The sequence below is a fragment of the Brachyhypopomus gauderio genome, chromosome 12 (genome assembly GCF_052324685.1).
Source record: "Brachyhypopomus gauderio isolate BG-103 chromosome 12, BGAUD_0.2, whole genome shotgun sequence".
Lineage (NCBI taxonomy): Eukaryota > Metazoa > Chordata > Actinopteri > Gymnotiformes > Hypopomidae > Brachyhypopomus > Brachyhypopomus gauderio.
This window is the reverse complement of record NC_135222.1, coordinates 24,310,472-24,330,867: the sequence shown is the minus strand read 5'-3', so window position 1 is coordinate 24,330,867 and position 20,396 is coordinate 24,310,472. Positions and strand designations below refer to the sequence as shown.

General features: G+C 43.9%; 2 protein-coding genes across 10 annotated transcripts in view; one reads left to right on the top strand and one right to left on the bottom strand.

Moving 5' to 3' along the window:
- Window positions 1–4,711: 4,711 nt before the first annotated feature.
- Window positions 4,712–10,521, bottom strand: tnfaip8l1 (tumor necrosis factor, alpha-induced protein 8-like 1). 6 transcript variants are annotated; one of them, XM_077024011.1, is made up of 2 exons: window positions 10,403–10,521; window positions 4,712–5,587 (listed from the first exon to the last, which is right to left on the bottom strand). In XM_077024011.1, the coding sequence occupies exon 2, from the start codon at window positions 5,580–5,582 to the stop codon at window positions 5,022–5,024; it is 561 nt and encodes a 186-aa protein (XP_076880126.1). In that variant the 5' UTR covers window positions 5,583–5,587; window positions 10,403–10,521; the 3' UTR covers window positions 4,712–5,021. The 6 variants fall into 6 exon arrangements, with proteins under 6 accessions (XP_076880126.1, XP_076880127.1, XP_076880124.1 ...); XM_077024012.1 differs by lacking the exon at window positions 10,403–10,521 and adding an exon at window positions 10,188–10,324; XM_077024009.1 differs by lacking the exon at window positions 10,403–10,521 and adding an exon at window positions 9,430–10,075.
- Window positions 10,522–12,119: 1,598 nt separating this feature from the next.
- Window positions 12,120–20,396, top strand: part of cers1 (ceramide synthase 1) — a 23,081-nt gene continuing 14,804 nt past the window's right edge. For all 4 annotated transcript variants that reach the window (XM_077024007.1, XM_077024006.1, XM_077024005.1 and 1 more), the window contains exon 1: window positions 12,120–13,548. In XM_077024007.1, coding sequence (XP_076880122.1) covers window positions 13,300–13,548 — 249 coding nt within the window. In that variant the 5' untranslated portion in view covers window positions 12,120–13,299. The remainder of the gene's footprint in view (window positions 13,549–20,396) is intronic.

Sequence of the window (20,396 nt, the reverse complement as noted above, 5' to 3'; positions counted from 1 at the left end):
CCTGCTGGATGTTTCTCTCATAGAAGTCCCCCCCCCCCCTCGCCCTCCCCCTCCCCAAACTGTAAAACTTTTTTTTCTTCTTCTCCCTCTGCTAGGAACAGCCCACAGGCTCCGCCCCCTTCGCTCTGTTTTCTGTCAGTGATTATTTCTGATGTTATCCCAGTGTTTGTTTCTCCCGCTGGACCCTGGCCCGCCTCGCCCCCTCCTCTTGCGTGAGCCCGCGTGTGTTTCCTTCTCTCCCATCACCCCTGGGCTTGGCGGAGGGCCTCCGATTTCCTCTCCTTCCTCCTCTCTTCCTGTCTCGCAGTTTTCAGTGGTTCTTACACGTTTCCAGCCTTTCCCTCTCTCGCTCTCCCACCCTCCCTCTCTCTCTCTCTCTCTCTCTCTCTCTCTCCCCCCCCTCCCTCTCTCACACCGCACTGTCTCTTTTTCTGGCGCTTTCTTCCTCCTACTCCTTCTCACGGCTGCCCCCCCCCAGCCCCCCCCCCCCCCCCCTCCTCCCTCCCTCTCTTGCAGGGACTCATCGACTTCAATCAGAGCCGAGTTTTTTTATTTTATTTTATCCAGCGTCGACGCCGTTTCTCTGTGTGCCTGCTGCTCTCGTCTCTGATCTGATTACTCTCATCCCTAGCTTAGTACAGCACAATTAACGCTAGGATTTAAGAGGGGGTCGTCTGGGGAGGGGGGGGGGGGGGGGGGGGGACTCTCTGTGTGTGATAGTACAGCTGCTGTGCGAGGAAGGTGTGCCAATTCAATATTCTATCACTCCACGCTGCATCTTTCTGTTTACTGTTTCCACATCTTAAAATTCATTGCGTTTGTGTCTTGCAACAGCACAGTTATATCACCAAAATTACAGCCACACTGTCCAAAAGCTACACATAATAAGGATGCCTCTTACACAACAGGAGGTTTGAGGTTTTTTTTTTTCGTCTAGAGACTCGCTCCCGGTTGTTTTTAATTTCAGGAAACAATTTCTCTTTTCTCAATCTGTGAACTAATGTGTGTCTGTGGGCCTCTTAACATTTCAACCACAGTATATTGTTTATTACTCCTAAACCACTGCCAATGCAAAAAAGTATGTCTTGTAAAAGTATGTCTTACATTTATCCCCTTCCGCAAGATCTTAAAAGGTGGAAGATGCAATTTCCCCATATAAATATCAAATCCAGCAGACCTTGCAGGCCTTCTAAACTTTCAAGTTTCTAAAGAACCATTATTTAAAAAGGGACAGAAAAGAACGAAAACAAGGGTGATCTTTATAAACACTAATAACACGGTCCTGCGGGGCAGCCTTAGAAACCATGTGCCTTCCCCGATGTGCTAACCCTCGTGGCCATGCAGCGAGGGGAGACTGTTGTACAACTCTAGCAGGGCTACTCCGCTTTCTGAGGACACCGGTCTCGTCACTTTCTCGCTGGCTGAGTGAGGGAGCCAGAAATATCTAGAAAATCTCACACTGCAGTTCGTTTCTAATTCAGTTTTGGAGAAGTACGTGCTGTTACCTGGTCATGACTGCAGAGACAACAGTGCTAACTGTCCTCTCCTCCATGTCCCCTGATTATTTTAAACCCACAGATATGAATAAAAAGACCAATGGCACTGAAGCTTCTTCACCCACATCAGTTGCGATGCTAGATTGCATAAGCCCGTGTTTGTTAAGCTACGTTGTCCCGTGTGTCGGACAGGAGGGTAACCCAATCGTGGTGGCTGGTCATTAAGACACCAGTTGAGTAGCAACATAGCAGACATCTGCATGCATTTTGCAGGCGGTAGCTGTAGAGGTGACAGTCTTGACGTTACCCATGATGTCATCCACACCAGCAGCTTTCTGGGGAAAGCAATTTTTATTTAACGTGCCACGTTTTTGGTAGGGGATCAGAACAAACCTTCTAAGTCATTTGTCATCCTGTATTTACCAAGAGACATCCCCACCTTCCTTTTGACTTTACCATTTGATAAGAACTTTTAGAATTATATGCAGAATATTAACATATTCTGCTCATCGCCTCCAATTGCGGAGGGTTTGGTTTCTGCCTCGCTGCTTTTAACTCAAGACAAACATGCCAGTCTCTTCTATTCTCAGAGGACACTCTGGAGGAGAAAGAAAACGAAAGGAATTTGCTCATCCTAAGAAGCTCCGGCTCAGGTAACTGTCACATCTCGAGTAGCAGGCGCCGGAGGGGACAGGCATCAGCACGCAGGACGCAGGAGATGAGACAAAGGCAAACCCGAAATGCGTGTGAGAGGAATAACAAACGGAGTGGCGGGCGCCCGCGGGCATTCTGATACCGCCCGGCTTCCAGAGGTGCCGTGGCGCTTCTCGGATCACGGAAAGCGCAAGGGGGTGGTCCGTTTTTCCTAAAAATGCACCATCTCGTATCCGAGCTTTCCCTTCACGCTAAAATGTCATAATCCTCTCTCAATCCCTCACCACTTTAAACTGGACGCTTGATTAAAAGACGCGGAGGCGCACGCCTGCACATCTGATCTTTGTCTTTGACCGATGACGTTTCAATTCCCCATGTGTTCCAGGAACTGGTCATAATCCAGCAGCTTCTCTAAATACATAAATAAGTAGAGTTATAAAAAAAGAACTCTGACTCATTGTCTACACTGCATCGCAACAATAGACCAGCATGGAAACAGAGACAAGTAAATCACGAATCACTCTAATTTGGACCCTTCTGACTCCATGAAGAACAGTTTAAAAGCCCAGTTTGTTTGAGGGGAAAGAGACTTCAGACTTCAACAATCCAGGAACACCGTTCTCAAATTAGACCATCATGCATGTGTCATTTAGTGCCACCACCTCCATGAAGCCTCTTCAATAAAACACAAACTGCAGGGCCACTTACAAATGAGCTTTCCTTTATACATGCACACTGTACCTATATACAGCAATTATAGAGAAGTGAAAGCACACTGAAAAGAAAAGACACTGAAAACTGTTTGGGCTTCAAACTGCAATTCACATGTCCAAAAAAAAAAAAAGTTGGAAGAAAACCCCCTGATCATGTGGTTAAACCCCCTGATCATGTGGTTAAGTTTACAGACAGTAGGACACAGTTGTGTGATCCTTTACACGCTCCCTGGAACAGGCCTGGGCCCTGAGGAGTGTTCAGTTTAGAGCTGGATTTGACCTTCACTGCTGTCAACAATTCAGTTCTCAGGTTACACTTCAGCTTCAGGAATGCATGTCTTCCTGGTCCTTAATTGGTAGGCTAGCCAATCATAACCTGGGACATATTGAATGGCTTACCCCCCCCCCCCCCCCCCCCCAAAATATATATATATATATATATATATAAAATATAGACACACACACTCACTACTGTTAAGTGCATACACGCTGACAGCAATCTATGGTTTTTGTTTACCTTTTGATAGTACGCCTTAATATCTACACCTTTGTTTGGTTAGATGTGCTATGGATGATGACTTAAAAACATTTAAAACAAACATTTTATATTGCCCTGATAAAGCAAATGCAATTATCACAAAAGGCTTCACCCAAACCCTTCAGAAGGTTACGTTGGAATATTCTGTGACTGGTTTAGAAGCCAATGATGCCCCTAACTTTCGAAACAAGTACAACACGCAATATCAGCAGTCTCGCTCATCCTGGCAATATAAACATTTTTTTCCTTTAAATGTTTCAAAATGTAGTGCTTACATTACCTAGCTTTAAATAGGTCAGCATGTAAGCAGTTCGCATTTCAAGGACACACTATCCACCCAGTGAGCGGTAGAACAGGGTGGAGGTCAAACCAAACATGTCTCCTCCTGGGCCTCTACCTGCCTCTACCTCTACCAGCAGCTAGAGCCGCTTCAGGCCCGCTCTAAACAGAGCAGCTAGAGCCGCTTCAGGCCCGCTCTAAACAGAGCAGCTAGAGCCGCTTCAGGCCCGCTCTAAACAGAGCAGCTAGAGCCGCTTCCTCTCTCTCTCTCTTTGGCAGAGCAGCTTCAATCACAGCACGTGTTCAAGACTTGGGCAGGAAACAGAGACCATGCTCACATACATTCGGAAAACATTCAAGAAAAAAGGAATTGGAACAGCGCTCAGAAGTGGAACAAAAAAGGGCTCAGTGATGAAACATAAAATATCTTAAAAACAATAATAATGATCGTGAAATATGCTTATGTAAGAGTTCTGCCTTCATTCCTGTTGAGGAACTGCATCCAAACAAACAAATACCCCACAAATCAGATCGTGTAGGAGGTGGCCAAAGTGCCACCTTTATGAACCTTCATGGTGGAGCTTGGTTGCAGCTGAAAGGTTGTCAAACGACCACGAACTGGTTTGTTATACACAAAGCTTCAGTCAATTCTCCTCCCCCCCCATCTTCATGTGACTCCTTTTGGTATTAAAACAATAGGTTTAAGATGTTTGCAGTGAGCCACTGTGTACATTCAGCCTTTGAAGATGGAATCAAAAGAAGTTAGAATTTGGAATCAATCCGATGTCTAAGCCAGCATGACATTTTAGATAAAAGATGAAAGCACGTGATGTAAACCTCTCTGTCATAAGAGATTAACTATAACACTGTCCTTCATTAAACCCAATTATTATAGTGCACAATTCCTTGATTACAGAACTCTTCAGCTAGCCATCACTGAGGAATGTGAGAACGTGTCCATCTGCTCCTCAGGCTTTCTTTGGGCAGCTGAAACAATCAGCGCCCTGAATAAACCATCCATATACATGAGCTAGATTTTAAAATATGAGTCATGCTTTTCTTCCTTTAATGGTTTAAGCAAGGCAAAAAAAGATGTGTGTCTCTTATGGAAAGATCACTGTAGACAGCTGGTTAACACTTAGGCCAGACACACCCCCAAGATGCATTATGGGTCAGAAACAGCTCCTAACTGCCTGGGATGGATTATTTGTTTGGTGTGACAGAAGGAAAAACACAACAAAGATATGGTAAAAATGTCCACATACAAAACTTAAAAAAAAAAATTTAACACACCAAAACATACAACATAAGAGCTCAAGAAGGCAAAAAAAACTTTGAGGGTCAAAGACTGCCTTCATCCAACATCTTGTTCACCCCGTCACAGATTCTCTGCAGGTGGGCGCGGTAGACCTCCGAGGGCCCGTACAGCGCAGCCAGGAAGTCACAGTCGGAGAAGTGGTTGAAGACGTGGTTGATGCGGCCGTGCGTCTTCGCGGTGAGGTGGCGGTTGACGGCCTGGTGCAGGAGGTCGCGGCAGTCGTTGAGCAGGCCGCTCATGACGCGCCGGTCGAAGGTGAAGTCGATCTGGTGGAAGCTGACCGCCGTCATGGCCAGCGTGTGGAGCTTCTTACGGAAGCGCTCCACCAACGCCAGCTCCTCGTTGCTGAACTGCCCGTTGCGGTAAAGGACTCCCAGCTTCACCACGATCTTGATGAGGTTCTTGATGATCTTCTGCGCCTCCTTGCGGTTTCGCGTGTACTCCTTGGTCACGCGGTACAGCTCATCCAAAAGTTCGCTGCTCGTGTCGTCGATGAAGAGGTTCACCACCGACTTGGACGCCATTTTGCTCATGAGCTTCTTCTGCGCCTGCAGGGCTAGGCTCTTTGTGCTGAAAGAGTCCATGTTGTCTGGAAACCAAAGTCAGAAGAAGAAACGTTGTCAAACAACAAGACAAGCAAAAAAAAAAAAAAGCCATCATAATGGAGGGAAGGGACTCAGGAACGTAACTTTTTTTCCCCCCCTTCTCAAACAATGCTCACACAGCCAAATTCATACAGCAAATACCCCGTCTACAAGCACTGCTAGGCGTTCCTCCCAGCATAAACAGGCCCAAGGACATGGCAATTAGTGTTAAGAACAGAACACCAACATCTGGACGGGAAATCCAAGAACAGATTCCCAAGGTCCACAGCATGGAAGGCTTGTTGTTCGTGAGTCATAGTGCAGGTTTGAGGGTATGAGACAGGCGTGACAAAAAGGTGTGAGATTTCTCACCTGCACAATGAGGGCAACCTATTACAGAGTTCTGGTTTCAGTGACTGACATCACAGAGAAGTCATTGATGAAAACCTCAGTGATCGCAGCGCATTAAACGTAGAGCTGCTTTCCTGCCCTCTAGGACTCTCAGAGAAGGGGGGGGGGGGGGGAACAAGGGGGAGACCCCCCCCGGGTTGACACAGGAAAGTTACCGGTGTCATTTAATTTGGTGAGGAAGGGAACGTGCATTGATCTACCCCTGACATCATGCTCATGGAGATGATCCATGCAGATGCAGATTCCAGCTCTCCCACACTTAGCTCTATACCGATTCTTAGCACAATGACGATGCCGTGTCTGCTGGTACTACGTTCCATTGTCTCACAGAAAATCAGTGAGGAGGGAGACAATTTCAGATGCGTGTTGCCTGAATACAAGACACTGCTCGACTGCTGAACGCCATTACACAACAAATTCTGGCATCTACAAATGTATTTGCTCAAATCTTTAAATGTGGGCATGCATGTCTACAAACTTGTGAATCTTTGATCATCTTCCCCCCCTAGTCTCGTGTACACATTACTCTTCAAGCAGCAAGAGAATTCTTGCATGTTGTCTCAACAACAGCGCATGACAGTCACGACATTCCAGCTCCACGTCTTCCAGACTCAAAACTCAGAGCGCTGAAGCAAAAATTAGCGTGTAAGCAGTGAGAGCTATTTCTTCTCAACATTATCTTTTGTAATCTGCCATCTGTATTCCTTTGAAGGTATTAATCTAATGCAGCCTAGCTTTTTAACCCCTAAGGGAAAATCTGTCATAAATCTAGAGACAATTCCAGCATGAGATGGATGGGAGATGGATCCATCCGTCTGTTACTTTAAAGGACGACATACACCATTCTTAACTTGGGCCAAATGAACCTCTCACAAGATCAAAAGGTACATCCTGTGAGGAAAGACACAAAGTCGTAAGAACTGATACGAGATTACTTTATTTTCCAAAGAGATAAGAAGAGTTGAGAATGGAGCGGTGCCGTCGGACACACGGAGTGACATTTTAGAGATGCATTCTGGACCCAGTATTCTAGAAAGAAATTTGACCAAAATAACATTTTAATAGCAGGTCCAGCAACCTCACCATAAGCTATGTGGTACCCTCCAATATCTGCAGGTTTGAATAAAAGCCTCATATCAAAACCAATTTCCAAAAGAAAAAGCAGGTTTCAGATAATCCGAACTGGCGCGGAATGCATCCTGAAAGATGTTAAAGGGTCTTTTAGCATATGTTTGAGACTAAAATTCAAAACAAATATGTCTAAACTTTGCCTTGCCAAGTGTGGTAGAGCAAAATGATTATGAACTTTGCCCAGAGAAATACTGAGCAGTGACCAACTCAGTATTCAGGCTATCATTAGTGGTGAGTTTTACATGAGCATGAATGAAAACTTGTGACATTAATGGAGGAGTGAAGAATAATTGTTTTTACCATATAGAACTACGGTATAACTCCATACTGATAGGGTCAAAAGAAAACACTAAATGAGACACTAATAAACCAGGCTAATCATTGGCTAGCAAGTAAAACAAGGCAGGTTAAAGTCTCCATTACTTAACATCATGTGTGAAACAAAAACTCACCCTCATGATGGGGTAAAAGAGCATTCTCCATCTTAAGAGGCTTTAGTAACAAGACACTGCTTAGACAGAGGAATTGTATGGAGATCATGGAGACCAGGTCAAGCTAGCAAGCTTGCAACCAAGGCTCCGTTTGCCTACCTTGATTGTCTCAGGTGAGAGGGCGTGGCCAAGTAGATCCGCCTGAAACTTCCACCCACTTTTCCCCTTCTGGCCTGCCCACTCCAGGCCATACAGACCAAAAACGAGAAAACCAGCATCTGCTACGTTTGACTTCTGGCTTTCAAGTGTGATCCTACAGCCTACATGAAGGAAGCTCCTGACTGCAACTGCAAAGCTCCTTTCATGTGCTAGTTGTCAATTCTCCCCCACCGTCAAGTTTTCGTTACAGGATCTCCGAGGTCGAGCCTCTGTGTGAGTGGCAGGGCATCGCGTGCTCAGACACCACAGTCTCATCCCGTCTCCTTCACAGACAGCAGACGCTCACTCACCAAAAAAAAAAAAAGATTAATCTTTTCTTCCTTTTTTTCACCTCAAATTTAGGCCCCACAGAACTACAGAAACCTGCGGTGTTATTAATTATTCAGACTTGCCACAAAAGGGTCCACAGATGAATAATGCATCAAGTAATTTGGAAAAAATATAAAACTCGGTGGAAAGTATGCCATTAGCTAAAGGTGACGGTGACTAAAGAAAGCACACCTCTAAGCCATCTGAAATTAGAAGCTGCAGCCAACAAAGTAGGAGACACAGCAAGCAAAATCTGGTGAATTTGGGCTCCATGGCTTGGTCAGGTTAAATGCAGTGAAGGAGGCCACAGCTGAAAGTATTTCCTATATTCTCTACAATGGCACAGAAGTATCTCGTGTGAGCACACTTGACTGTGACACACTTTCATATTTCAAAATGGCATGTTCTGTATTAGATAGATTAGATTCTGTCCTTGCAATGCAGCTTCCTCCCAAGGCGTTTGAGCTGTATAACAACACTTAAAAGTAGACTCTTGTAAAAGGTCCTTTTATCTCTTTTTGTGATAACACAGCTAAATCTCACACACAAATACCGAGCCCAAGACAGACATACCCAACAGTGGCAACACACACACACAGACAGGTTGACATTTATGGTTGTGACGATGCCAACCACACACACACGCACGCTTCATTCAGTCACAAGTCGTTTCTCAGCAATAGAGGTAGTAGACACACAGGTGCTTCCTAGGTTACTGCTGAAGCTGCCTTACACTGCAGTCCAGTAATTCAGGTCATATCCACTAACACCCTGTAAATGAGTTACCCAGTCCCTCATCAACACACCACGTTTCCATAGTTGTTAGAGCTATTGTTCTTTTTGTATAGGTTTGTCGGCTCCTGTAAGCCAAAAAAGGATTTACATAGAATAGGAACAGCCTTCCATTGTACGGATTAAATAAGCGTATCCTACATCATGTACATCTTAAACCTAATAATCTCAAACCCATAGTGCAACTTTGACAGGTACCCGTACATAGGTAACCTGTGATGCGGGTTGTATATTAGTGTGATCTACTCTAATGGGAGTTGTTTCCTGATTATCTGGCAGACTAATCCCAACTATACAATCAACGCCTTCATGTTTCTCAATAGACTCGCAAATGAAGAATAAACAGGTTCAATGACATCTCCTTTTAGACTGCCTGTAGGCACTTTTCTAAAAACGTTTCACCACCCTCCACAAACAAAGGTTGAATACAAAATACGTTACTTTCAAGCAATACGTCTAACGCTCAGTCAACTGCAAAGTTGTGGTTATTGTTAAAGTTGTGTAGTTTTCTAGTTCTATGCTATGCAATTGGCTATTTTTTAAAGCAAATTTACCTCTCTCTGATTTGAACCGGATACGGGGCGTCAAATCCGTGATTCACAGCAACCTTCGATCTTCAAATCTCCCATCTAACATCTACGGTTCGTGGAAGCCATATCAGACGACCTACCATAACCACTGAGGGAAACGTACAAACTTTTTAAGTTGAACAAAAATGCGCTGATTAGATTGGTAATGCGTATTAGTACCCTGTCTGTCAGTGATGTAAATAATTAAAGAGATATTCGGTCCCTCTCGAGATCGGTTACAAGAGTTTGTTACATGACTCCACCTTTCGAAAAGTTTCAAACTTGAAAGTCCTGGAGACGAGGAAATTGATGTAATATCCAGCCAATAATGCCGTCGATGTAACTTTCAACTAACCAATCACAACCACAGAATGCTTGGCGAGCGCCCGTTTTCCCCGCCCACATTTGGATTTCAGTAATTATCCCGTTAAGTGAGATGTTGAACCGAAGTCTGAAAGTTCCCCAAAGGAAATCACCTACAGAGAAAAATGAAGCGGTACTGATGGACCTTACGTGTTCTCTTTTTCTGTACCGATCTGACTATAATGTCAACAGCTGGCAGGCTAAATTAAAAGCTTATAGTCTAATTAATTTGATGAAACCCGACTTAGTTGCCTGTTAGTGGTGTGAGGACGCCATAATTCCCTTCTGCAACCGCGCAGGTCTAGATTTAAAGAAGCAACTCGATTAAAAAGAAAAACATGACAATGCCTCAGAGATAAAGGGACTCCAAGTGTAGTCACCTTTTGAATTGGTGAGCAACCCTGGCCGGATGCTTTCTCGACAACCGCTAACTCTGTTTTTTCCGTTGTATGAATGGACAGCTCAGGAAGACATCCGGCGGAGGCAAACTAGACTCGTTTAAAATGTAGCATAGATTTATCACCGAGTTGCGATATGTTTTTTAATAATTTGCGAGAAACAGTGTTCGGTGCGGGCATTTTACTATGTTATTTACCATTCTGATGTCTCCTATCGTCTGTTAACACGATACCCTGTTCTAGCAAACCTTCTCATTTTCAGACCAAGAATATTAAGATGTACACCGTCTCGAACAGAGGACACAGACCTGTTTGTATTACGTGTGTTCTGTGGTTTACGGCAGTGAAAAGTAAAGACTTGAGTACAACCACATAGTAGCGGCAGCTGAACGTTGGAGCACAGCGCCACCACGTGGAGTAGATCTGCGCAACGCGGACACAAATTAGGCCAATAATAAAATTAATATCGTAGTTTACCTATTGTTCGTAAACGGTTCTGGTTCTTTTGGAAGACCGACTGCGCGTTAGTGTCTTGTCAGGGACGCGTCCTGTGTGGACGGCTGGAATGGATGGAGGTCTGCACTTTCAGTTTAATTTGGTGTGTTTACAACATTGTTTTCGTGACATCGGCCTCCTCTTCAAGTTTTCCCTCATGTATGGTTTTTTTTAACACGAACATAAATATTGTAGCTACGCTGGGGGATGAGGCGGAGAGTAAGCCATTGTTCTTGCTTTTTCTTTTATTAAAGAAACCTCGCTTACATCAAACAGGTGTAGGGGAAAGAAAGGAAGCACACCCACTAGGTGGGGAGGGGGAACACACACACACACACGAGAGTGGCGTTAACTAACCGCGCACTGCCCTATGGGGCTTCACAGGCCCCGCCCACCTATTGGCAGACGCTACAATATGGCGATTTTCTTTAGCCCAACTTCCGTGATGTAACGAGGTGTGTCATTTACATATTGTAGTGTAAACATAACCTTTCACATAGGGTCTATAGCAATTCCAATTATAAAGGAGCAGTGTCCTTTTACACATTTTATACAAAATGTATATCAGTGTCATGATAATGGTATTGTGTGATTTTAATATTATCTTTATCTCCATATTATCTTTATCATGGTAGATTTTTTTTCAGCAAAATGGAGGTCCTGGTTCATGAAGTCATGAAAACACTTTTGGCAAATTTCCCTTACTCTGATGTCCTCTGGTTTAGTATTGTAGTAATGAACTCGACTCTAGGTGGCACAACACATCTTGCCGACCTATTCAGCACATGGAAAAGCTGGCACACATTTTTATTATACCGCTTGTAACTGTATCGTTCACTGTTATCATTGATCCCTGATTGCGCAACTGCGAGACAATTTTCCATATTTAATGGATTTCACTTTTATTTAATCTACTTCGATGGTTCTCGTCCTCAGTTTGGGTCACTCCTCGAAGAAATCAATGCAATAGGGCTATTAAATCTTCCGTATTAGTATCAATATTTGGACATTTGTTGTGACTCAGGCATTGGTGAAATAAACAACGCAGCAACTCTGCAATGTAAAACTACTTTACTAAGACTAATTTCTATGAAGTCACACGTGGAGATAGTTAAAACAACGCCGATTTAAAACCAGTTGTTGTTTCATATCGTTTTACTGCATGCAGTATACCTAGCCCAACTTGCTTTGTAAATGGAAAATCAATTTGTCTTATTTGACGTTTTGTGAATTATTCTGTAATGCAGATTACCTTGGTGTAGGATATACACTGAATACACAAAGGTTTGTTATATCTCAACAAATTGTGAGCATATATATGTTAATAGGACTAAAATGCACTGGTCAACCTTTTAAAATCAGCTGACCATTTTTTTACGTAGTTCTCATGTCATATTTTAATCGAGAGCTGAAGAACAGCGCGCTATGATTACGTCAAGCTGCAATTATGATTATATATATTTTTTGTTTGTTGCTTTTGTAAATTTATCTTACACCATGCTTGTTGATTTAACTGGATAACACAGGACTCGTACAAAAGACGCGGTTATAGTGAAATGTTAAACGTACTATTACAGCTATGGTGGATATATAGTGGGTTGCAGCGTGTGTCATTAGCGCAGCCGGTTTGTTTTCACAATGTGGACGGAGGGCGACACGCAGCAGCGCTTGCGCATCCGTACCGGCGCGGATCAATCAGGATTTTTAAAATATTTTCTCGCTGTTTCTCTTGAATCATACAAAATAGATACTCAACTCTAATAGACTGTGTTCTTAGAAGAGGTGAAGGTATAACGAATAACAAAAAGGTATCTGGACGTTTGTAAAGAATTGCGTGCGGGCTATAGCGATAGCTAGCTATATTTAACTGCGCCGTTATCGTAACCATGTTGCGCTGACTTGATGGCGAGATAAATGTGCAGCGAGCTGACGGGCGTTTGCTTGAAAACGGGTCTTATGTTGGTAACGCCGACCGCAATTCTTTCGTACTCCCGCTTTTTCGCTGAAAGCAAATATATTTTCGTCATAGAAAAGCCGAGTAACATAATTGTCCAAATGTATCCAAAGGATGCCCGTGTAAGTCGCACAGGTAGCTAACGACCAGTGTGACTAGTTAACCAGCTTTTATTATTTGTAGTGAGCTACATTTTGAAACAGTGCGCGAGCGCAACCGTTACGGTTAACGGCTTAAATGACGCCGACAGCGTTCTAACGCTCGAGGTCCGTGTAACTGGCGTTCTAACGCTCGAGCTCAGTGTAACTGGCGTTCTAACGCTCGAGCTCAGTGTAACTGCCATTTACATCCATTTGACAACTGTTTACAACCTGATTCAGGTTTATTTGTAAATGAGCGTTTATAACCACAATATACTTGGCATTAAACGTTTTACAAATGTATTGATATAGAGAACAGGCTGCTTGTTAAGTTAAGCAGCTTAAAGTTTGTTTTCCTCTTTCAGGTTAGACTAGTTGGGTGAATATTCGTTAGATAAGCTGGTTAAGTAAGTTAGTAGTTGTGAAGGAATAAATAATCGCCTTTTTTAAAGACGAGACTTTTATACCCTAGTTCTCTAGTTGAGTGTCATTAGTGTCTGATACAATGGACAAATATAACGGGGACGGTGGCGGCGGTATAACAGCGGAGCCCATGCCTGGATATGCGGACTTTATCACGGGGTTTTCCGTGATGCTCAGTGCCTTGAGAGACTGTGAAGACTGTGGGCTCGACCTCTCCACACGGACCCTGCGGGACAACGCATGCATCTCCTTAACCGAAATCGGGCTGTTCTTCCTATGTGCTGTGATGTGGACCGGGTTGCGATGGATATTGACAACTTGTATGTTTGAGGTACATCATGTAAATACTGCACATTAACAGACATTATTTGGAAACATAAGGTACCAATTATAATTCCAGTGAAAACCCTCGGCTTTGCATCTCTGCGCCCCCCTCCCAAAATACGGATGTGGTGTGGGGAATTAAGATTCTCTCAGACGCGTATCGGAAACGTAGGCCTCGTGAGTCAGTTACAGATATGAAGTTTGATAGTGCAAGTTTAAAGTAGGATTTCCGGTCTTCAGATGTTTTGCATAGGCTTGACTGCATTAAAAATGCTTGACTTAAAGTGTGTTACCGTTACATGGCTGAATTAAACACGGACATTTGAAATGGGTACTTGACATTTTCACTAAATATTTTAAACAGTCGTGAAACGTTAGACCTACTTCTAACCCCTACTGTATATTAATCAACATTTGAGCTCGTGAAACTGCAGATTGATCAACGAGCGTTGGGCTGTTCGTGGCCGCGCGCGCGCTCCTTTCCTGCAGCTCGAGGCGTGTTTAATAAGTTATCTAAGCACTCTGACCGCCAAAGCAAAAGTGGGTGCAGTCTTAACACTTATCGCGGCTCAGACGGTCACCAGTTACTGTGTTGCCTTTTGTATGAAAAAGGCAAAGCGTGTAGGTAAAGACCATTGAAAACACTTGGGCAACGTGTAAAATGTCATAATGGAGAGAGGAAGTGATGAAAGAAGCCTACTTTGACAGGCGTTCTTGTGTACAGTCATACAATATTCCCCAAAATTAAACTTTAAAATCATGGCCATATTGTGATGTGACATGGCCAGAAAGAGCTGGCACACTAGCCAAAGTGGATGTGCAGATATATTGGTTTGAGCCATTCCACTTCTCTCCTCAGTGCTTATTCAAAGCAGAAACATTGAGGTTTATTCCACTTGTCATTGTGGTAAAGACTAACTGCACCAGGCCAAGTGAAACGCCTGGCTCTCCATCAAGAAAAGCCCTGGACAAAGACCTCACAGAACACGCTCGTGTTTCACATAAATAAATGAAAAGATGGCTTTGTGGGCAAAGTAGATGAGAAGAGTGAGGGTTGTGATTGCATTTTGGATGGCTTTTAGGTTCAACCAGGGATACACGTGCTGTAATTTGGTGAACACTCTCAATTTCATATGTAGATCCGTTTCTGTATTTTGGTTAGTTAATTAAGAAGGCTCTTGGAACCATCCCATGTAGCCATGTGCACCTCTCCACATGGTTATTCCTTCCACAGCCAGCCTACCCACCTAATGAGGCAGCGTGTCACTGGGTAAACGACAGCTTTCTGTGTGGTCCCATTTTAGTTTGTGTTGAAGCTGTAGGTAGAGGAGCAGAGATCCACCCCCAGCTACCCCCCAGGACCCCCAGCTAGATCGTTGTTGCTCTCTTCCAGCTCTCATCATGCTCCACAGTCATATGATTACTCACCATTCTGCAGACGTGTCTCAAGAGTGCCATGACTAAGAATGACTGAGAAATACAGGTGGCCTCAGGGTCTTCGAAGCCTGGGACTGCTTATATGAACACAATAGCCACTCTCTGAAGTGAGAACTAAGACTTTTTTTTTTTTTTTACAAGAGCTGTAAAAAATAATAGTTTATTCACAGTTCTGTTTAGATACACAGCCACAAAACTTAAGCCACATGCATGAGACAAGTTCCTCACACTTGGTAGATCTTGGTCTTCTTTACTTGGTGGATTTCTTGTTTGCTTGCTTTTTTCAAACTATTAGTCAGAGCCAAATGTTTAACTGTGCACTTTATCCATGTAGTCCAAGAGCAATATTGCAGTTTTTCATCAGTTTGTTTTTGCAACCGCAGCTTGTGGTTTCCTTTGAATTTGTTGGGGGTGAGAATGACTTGTTAACATACTTCGGGCCAAGACAGGACTGAGTGTGCAGGACGCTGTGCAGGAATGAGTGTGCAGGACGCTGTGCAGGACAGAGTGCGTGTGCATGCTTAAGAGTGCAGCCCTTTATTCTTGGCTAAGCTCAAATGGGTGCAAGGCAGATTATTCTGGTGATTCACGGTCTGCCCGTGTCCTCCTTCCTGCATGTTGACAAACCAGGTCATGCAAAGCAGCTGCTGTGCTGTTTATCTGTTTACATGTTGTCAGACCTTTGTCATGTAGCCGAGTTCTCTCTGATAGACTCAACACAAACAGAAGGAGTCAGCCCTCAGCAGGGTAGTTGCAGTGATCACAATGGGTATGCACCTTTGGACTACAGGAGATAATCTTTAGTGAACTGTTGTTTGGTATGTAGTGTCAACTGAAGCACATTCTGTATAACTGTGGTGCATTTGTCGAAACACAGAGCAATCTCACTGCTTGCCCACGCTAGCCGTGTTAATCACTGGCAGGATACCTGCTGTCCTATTAAAACCCTCCCAGTAAAACATGCACAGCAGGTAGACATGTTTATCAAGCACTTCATCAGTAAACTCTCATCTAGCCCTGGGGCAGGGGTCTACTCTTGATTTGTGGCTTTAAAAGACTGCTAGCATTTTTGTTGAGCTAGATGAAATCACAGACCACATGCCTGGACAGCTGGGCCAGTAGGGGGCTTTTGAAAATGTGAAAAAAAAAACATCCAAATATCATCACAGATTTTAATGCTCGGACGAGGTGGTAAAGTCAGAATATCGTGGCCAAAATATAAAAAAATAATGGTTGGAAAAGGTTTCTTGAATAAATGTAGTATGAAGTCATAAGACACAGTTAAATTTTATTTGTCTAGATGCCAACCCAAATCAAGGTAGTCTACTCCATCTAAAGTCTCTTTGTGTAACTAGTGGAAGGAAACCATGTTAGTGATGTCCCCTCTGCGTTCAGGAAACCATGTTAGTGATGTCCCCTCTGCGTTCAGGAAACCATGTTAGTGATGTCCCCTCTGCGTTCAGTAAACCATGTTAGTGATGTCCCCTCTGCGTTCAGTAAAATATGTTAGTGATGTCCCCACTGCATTCAGTAAAATATGTTAGTGATGTCCCCACTGCGTTCAGTAAACCATGTTAGTGATGTCCCCACTGCGTTCAGTAAACCATGTTAGTGATGTCCCATCTGCATTCAGTAAACCATGTTAGTGATGTCCCCTCTGCGTTCAGGAAACCATTTTAGTGATGTCCCCACTGCGTTCAGGAAACCATGTTAGTGATGTCCCCACTGCGTTCAGTAAACCATGTTAGTGATGTCCCCTCTGCGTTCAGTAAACCATGTTAGTGATGTCCCCTCATCATGTTAGTGATGTCCCCTCTGCGTTCAGTAAACCATGTTAGTGATGTCCCCTCATCATGTTAGTGATGTCCCCTCTGCGTTCAGTAAACCATGTTAGTGATGTCCCCTCATCATGTTAGTGATGTCCCCTCTGAGGATGGAGACTCCCCACTGGTTTTCCTGTGCATGTGTGTGTTCTGCTTCCTCCCTGTCCTGGTCCACTACTGGTTGGGGGAACCAGTAATGTTAATGCGCTGTGCTAATGTGGAAGTAAAAAACAAAACAAAACATTAGGCTACCTCTTGATTGAACAGATTCATGAAAGGGCAAAGGGCAAAGGGCATCCCTCACTGCTCTTTGCATTTACTCCAAGAAGCACACTTCAGCAAATCGTAGACTGGGTCATTGTACTGATTATTGAACATTTCTCGCTCTTAAATAATAAAAAGAGCATGTGCACTGTTAAAGCTGGAGCATTGCAGACATGTTCCCAAGAGGATGCATTGGTTATAAAAACCGAAAGCTTTATTCATCATGTTAGTGATGTCCCCACTGCGTTCAGTAAACCATGTTAGTGATGTCCCATCTGCATTCAGTAAACCATGTTAGTGATGTCCCCTCTGCATTCAGTAAACCATTTTAGTGATGTCCCCACTGCGTTCAGGAAACCATGTTAGTGATGTCCCCACTGCGTTCAGTAAACCGTTAGTGATGTCCCCTCTGCGTTCAGTAAACCATGTTAGTGATGTCCCCTCTGCGTTCAGTAAACCATGTTAGCTATGTCCCCTCTGCGTTCAGTAAACCATGTTAATGATGTCCCCTCTGCGTTCAGTAAACCATGTTAGTGATGTCCCCTCATCATGTTAGTGATGTCCCCTCTGCATTCAGTAAACCATGTTAGTTATGTCCCCTCATCATGTTAGTGATGTCCCCTCTGTGTTCAGTAAACCATGTTAGTGATGTCCCCTCATCATGTTAGTGATGTCCCCTCTGCGTTCAGTAAACCATGTTAGTTATGTCCCCTCATCATGTTAGTGATGTCCCCTCTGCGTTCAGTAAACCATGTTAGTTATGTCCCCTCATCATGTTAGTGATGTCCCCTCTGCGTTCAGTAAACCATGTTAGCTATGTCCCCTCTGCGTTCAGTAAACCATGTTAATGATGTCCCCTCTGCGTTCAGTAAACCATGTTAGTGATGTCCCCTCATCATGTTAGTGATGTCCCCTCTGCATTCAGTAAACCATGTTAGTTATGTCCCCTCATCATGTTAGTGATGTCCCCTCTGTGTTCAGTAAACCATGTTAGTGATGTCCCCTCATCATGTTAGTGATGTCCCCTCTGCGTTCAGTAAACCATGTTAGTTATGTCCCCTCATCATGTTAGTGATGTCCCCTCTGCGTTCAGTAAACCATGTTAGTTATGTCCCCTCATCATGTTAGTGATGTCCCCTCTGCGTTCAGTAAACTATGTTAGTGATGTCCCCTCATCATGTTAGTGATGTCCCCACTGCGTTCAGGAAACCATGTTAGTGATGTCCCCACTGCGTTCAGTAAACCATGTTAGTGATGTCCCCTCTGCGTTCAGTAAACCATGTTAGTGATGTCCCCTCTGCGTTCAGGAAACCATGTTAGTGATGTCCCCACTGCGTTCAGTAAACCATGTTAGTGATGTCCCCACTGCGTTCAGTAAACCATGTTAGTTATGTCCCCTCTGCGTTCAGTAAACCATGTTAGTGATGTCCCCTCATCATGTTAGTGATGTCCCCTCTGCGTTCAGTAAACCATGTTAGTGATGTCCCCTCATCATGTTAGTGATGTCCCCTCTGCGTTCAGTAAACCATGTTAGTGATGTCCCCTCATCATGTTAGTGATGTCCCCTCTGAGGATGGAGACTCCCCACTGGTTTTCCTGTGCATGTGTGTGTTCTGCTTCCTCCCTGTCCTGGTCCACTACTGGTTGGGGGAACCAGTAATGTTAATGCGCTGTGCTAATGTGGAAGTAAAAAACAAAACAAAACATTAGGCTACCTCTTGATTGAACAGATTCATGAAAGGGCAAAGGGCATCCCTCACTGCTCTTTGCATTTACTCCAAGAAGCACACTTCAGCAAATCGTAGACTGGGTCATTGTACTGATTATTGAACATTTCTCGCTCTTAAATAATAAAAAGAGCATGTGCACTGTTAAAGCTGGAGCATTGCAGACATGTTCCCAAGAGGATGCATTGGTTATAAAAACCGAAAGCTTTATTCATCATGTTAGTGATGTCCCCACTGCGTTCAGTAAACCATGTTAGTGATGTCCCATCTGCATTCAGTAAACCATGTTAGTGATGTCCCCTCTGCGTTCAGGAAACCATTTTAGTGATGTCCCCACTGCGTTCAGGAAACCATGTTAGTGATGTCCCCACTGCGTTCAGTAAACCATGTTAGTGATGTCCCCTCTGCGTTCAGTAAACCATGTTAGTGATGTCCCCTCTGCGTTCAGTAAACCATGTTAGCTATGTCCCCTCTGCGTTCAGTAAACCATGTTAGTGATGTCCCCTCATCATGTTAGTGATGTCCCCTCTGCATTCAGTAAACCATGTTAGTTATGTCCCCTCATCATGTTAGTGATGTCCCCTCTGTGTTCAGTAAACCATGTTAGTGATGTCCCCTCATCATGTTAGTGATGTCCCCTCTGCGTTCAGTAAACCATGTTAGTTATGTCCCCTCATCATGTTAGTGATGTCCCCACTGCGTTCAGTAAACCATGTTAGTGATGTCCCCTCTGCATTCAGTAAACCATGTTAGTGATGTCCCCTCTGCATTCAGGAAACCATGTTAGTGATGTCCCCACTGCGTTCAGTAAACCATGTTAGTGATGTCCCCACTGCATTCAGTAAACCATGTTAGTTATGTCCCCTCTGCGTTCAGTAAACCATGTTAGTGATGTCCCCTCTGCGTTCAGTAAACCATGTTAGTGATGTCCCCTCATCATGTTAGTGATGTCCCCTCTGCGTTCAGTAAACCATGTTAGTGATGTCCCCTCATCATGTTAGTGATGTCCCCTCTGCGTTCAGTAAACCATGTTAGTGATGTCCCCTCATCATGTTAGTGATGTCCCCTCTGAGGATGGAGACTCCCCACTGGTTTTCCTGTGCATGTGTGTGTTCTGCTTCCTCCCTGTCCTGGTCCACTACTGGTTGGGGGAACCAGTAATGTTAATGCGCTGTGCTAATGTGGAAGTAAAAAACAAAACAAAACATTAGGCTACCTCTTGATTGAACAGATTCATGAAAGGGCAAAGGGCATCCCTCACTGCTCTTTGCATTTACTCCAAGAAGCACACTTCAGCAAATCGTAGACTGGGTCATTGTACTGATTATTGAACATTTCTCGCTCTTAAATAATAAAAAGAGCATGTGCACTGTTAAAGCTGGAGCATTGCAGACATGTTCCCAAGAGGATGCATTGGTTATAAAAACCGAAAGCTTTATTCTTCATGTGCCCCCGGATTTCAAATCGTTCTTCTTCTTTTGCCAGAACCAGGAGTAACAGTTTATATGTGATCCATGTTGTTGAAGCCCAGCCCTGCATTTTGTTCAACCCTTGAACTAGTTTTATCAGCAACTCTTCTAACGTCCATCCAAAGGACGTTACTG

Excerpts from the sequence above, each read along its gene's own strand:
- tnfaip8l1 (XM_077024008.1), bottom strand. The coding sequence starts at position 7,664 with ATGATCTCCATACAATTCCTCTGTCTAAGCAGTGTCTTGTTACTAAAG. Across the intron at positions 5,588-7,576 it reads TCTTTTACCCCATCATGAGG|ACAACATGGACTCTTTCAGC; the intron begins GTGAGTTTTTGT and ends TTTGGTTTCCAG.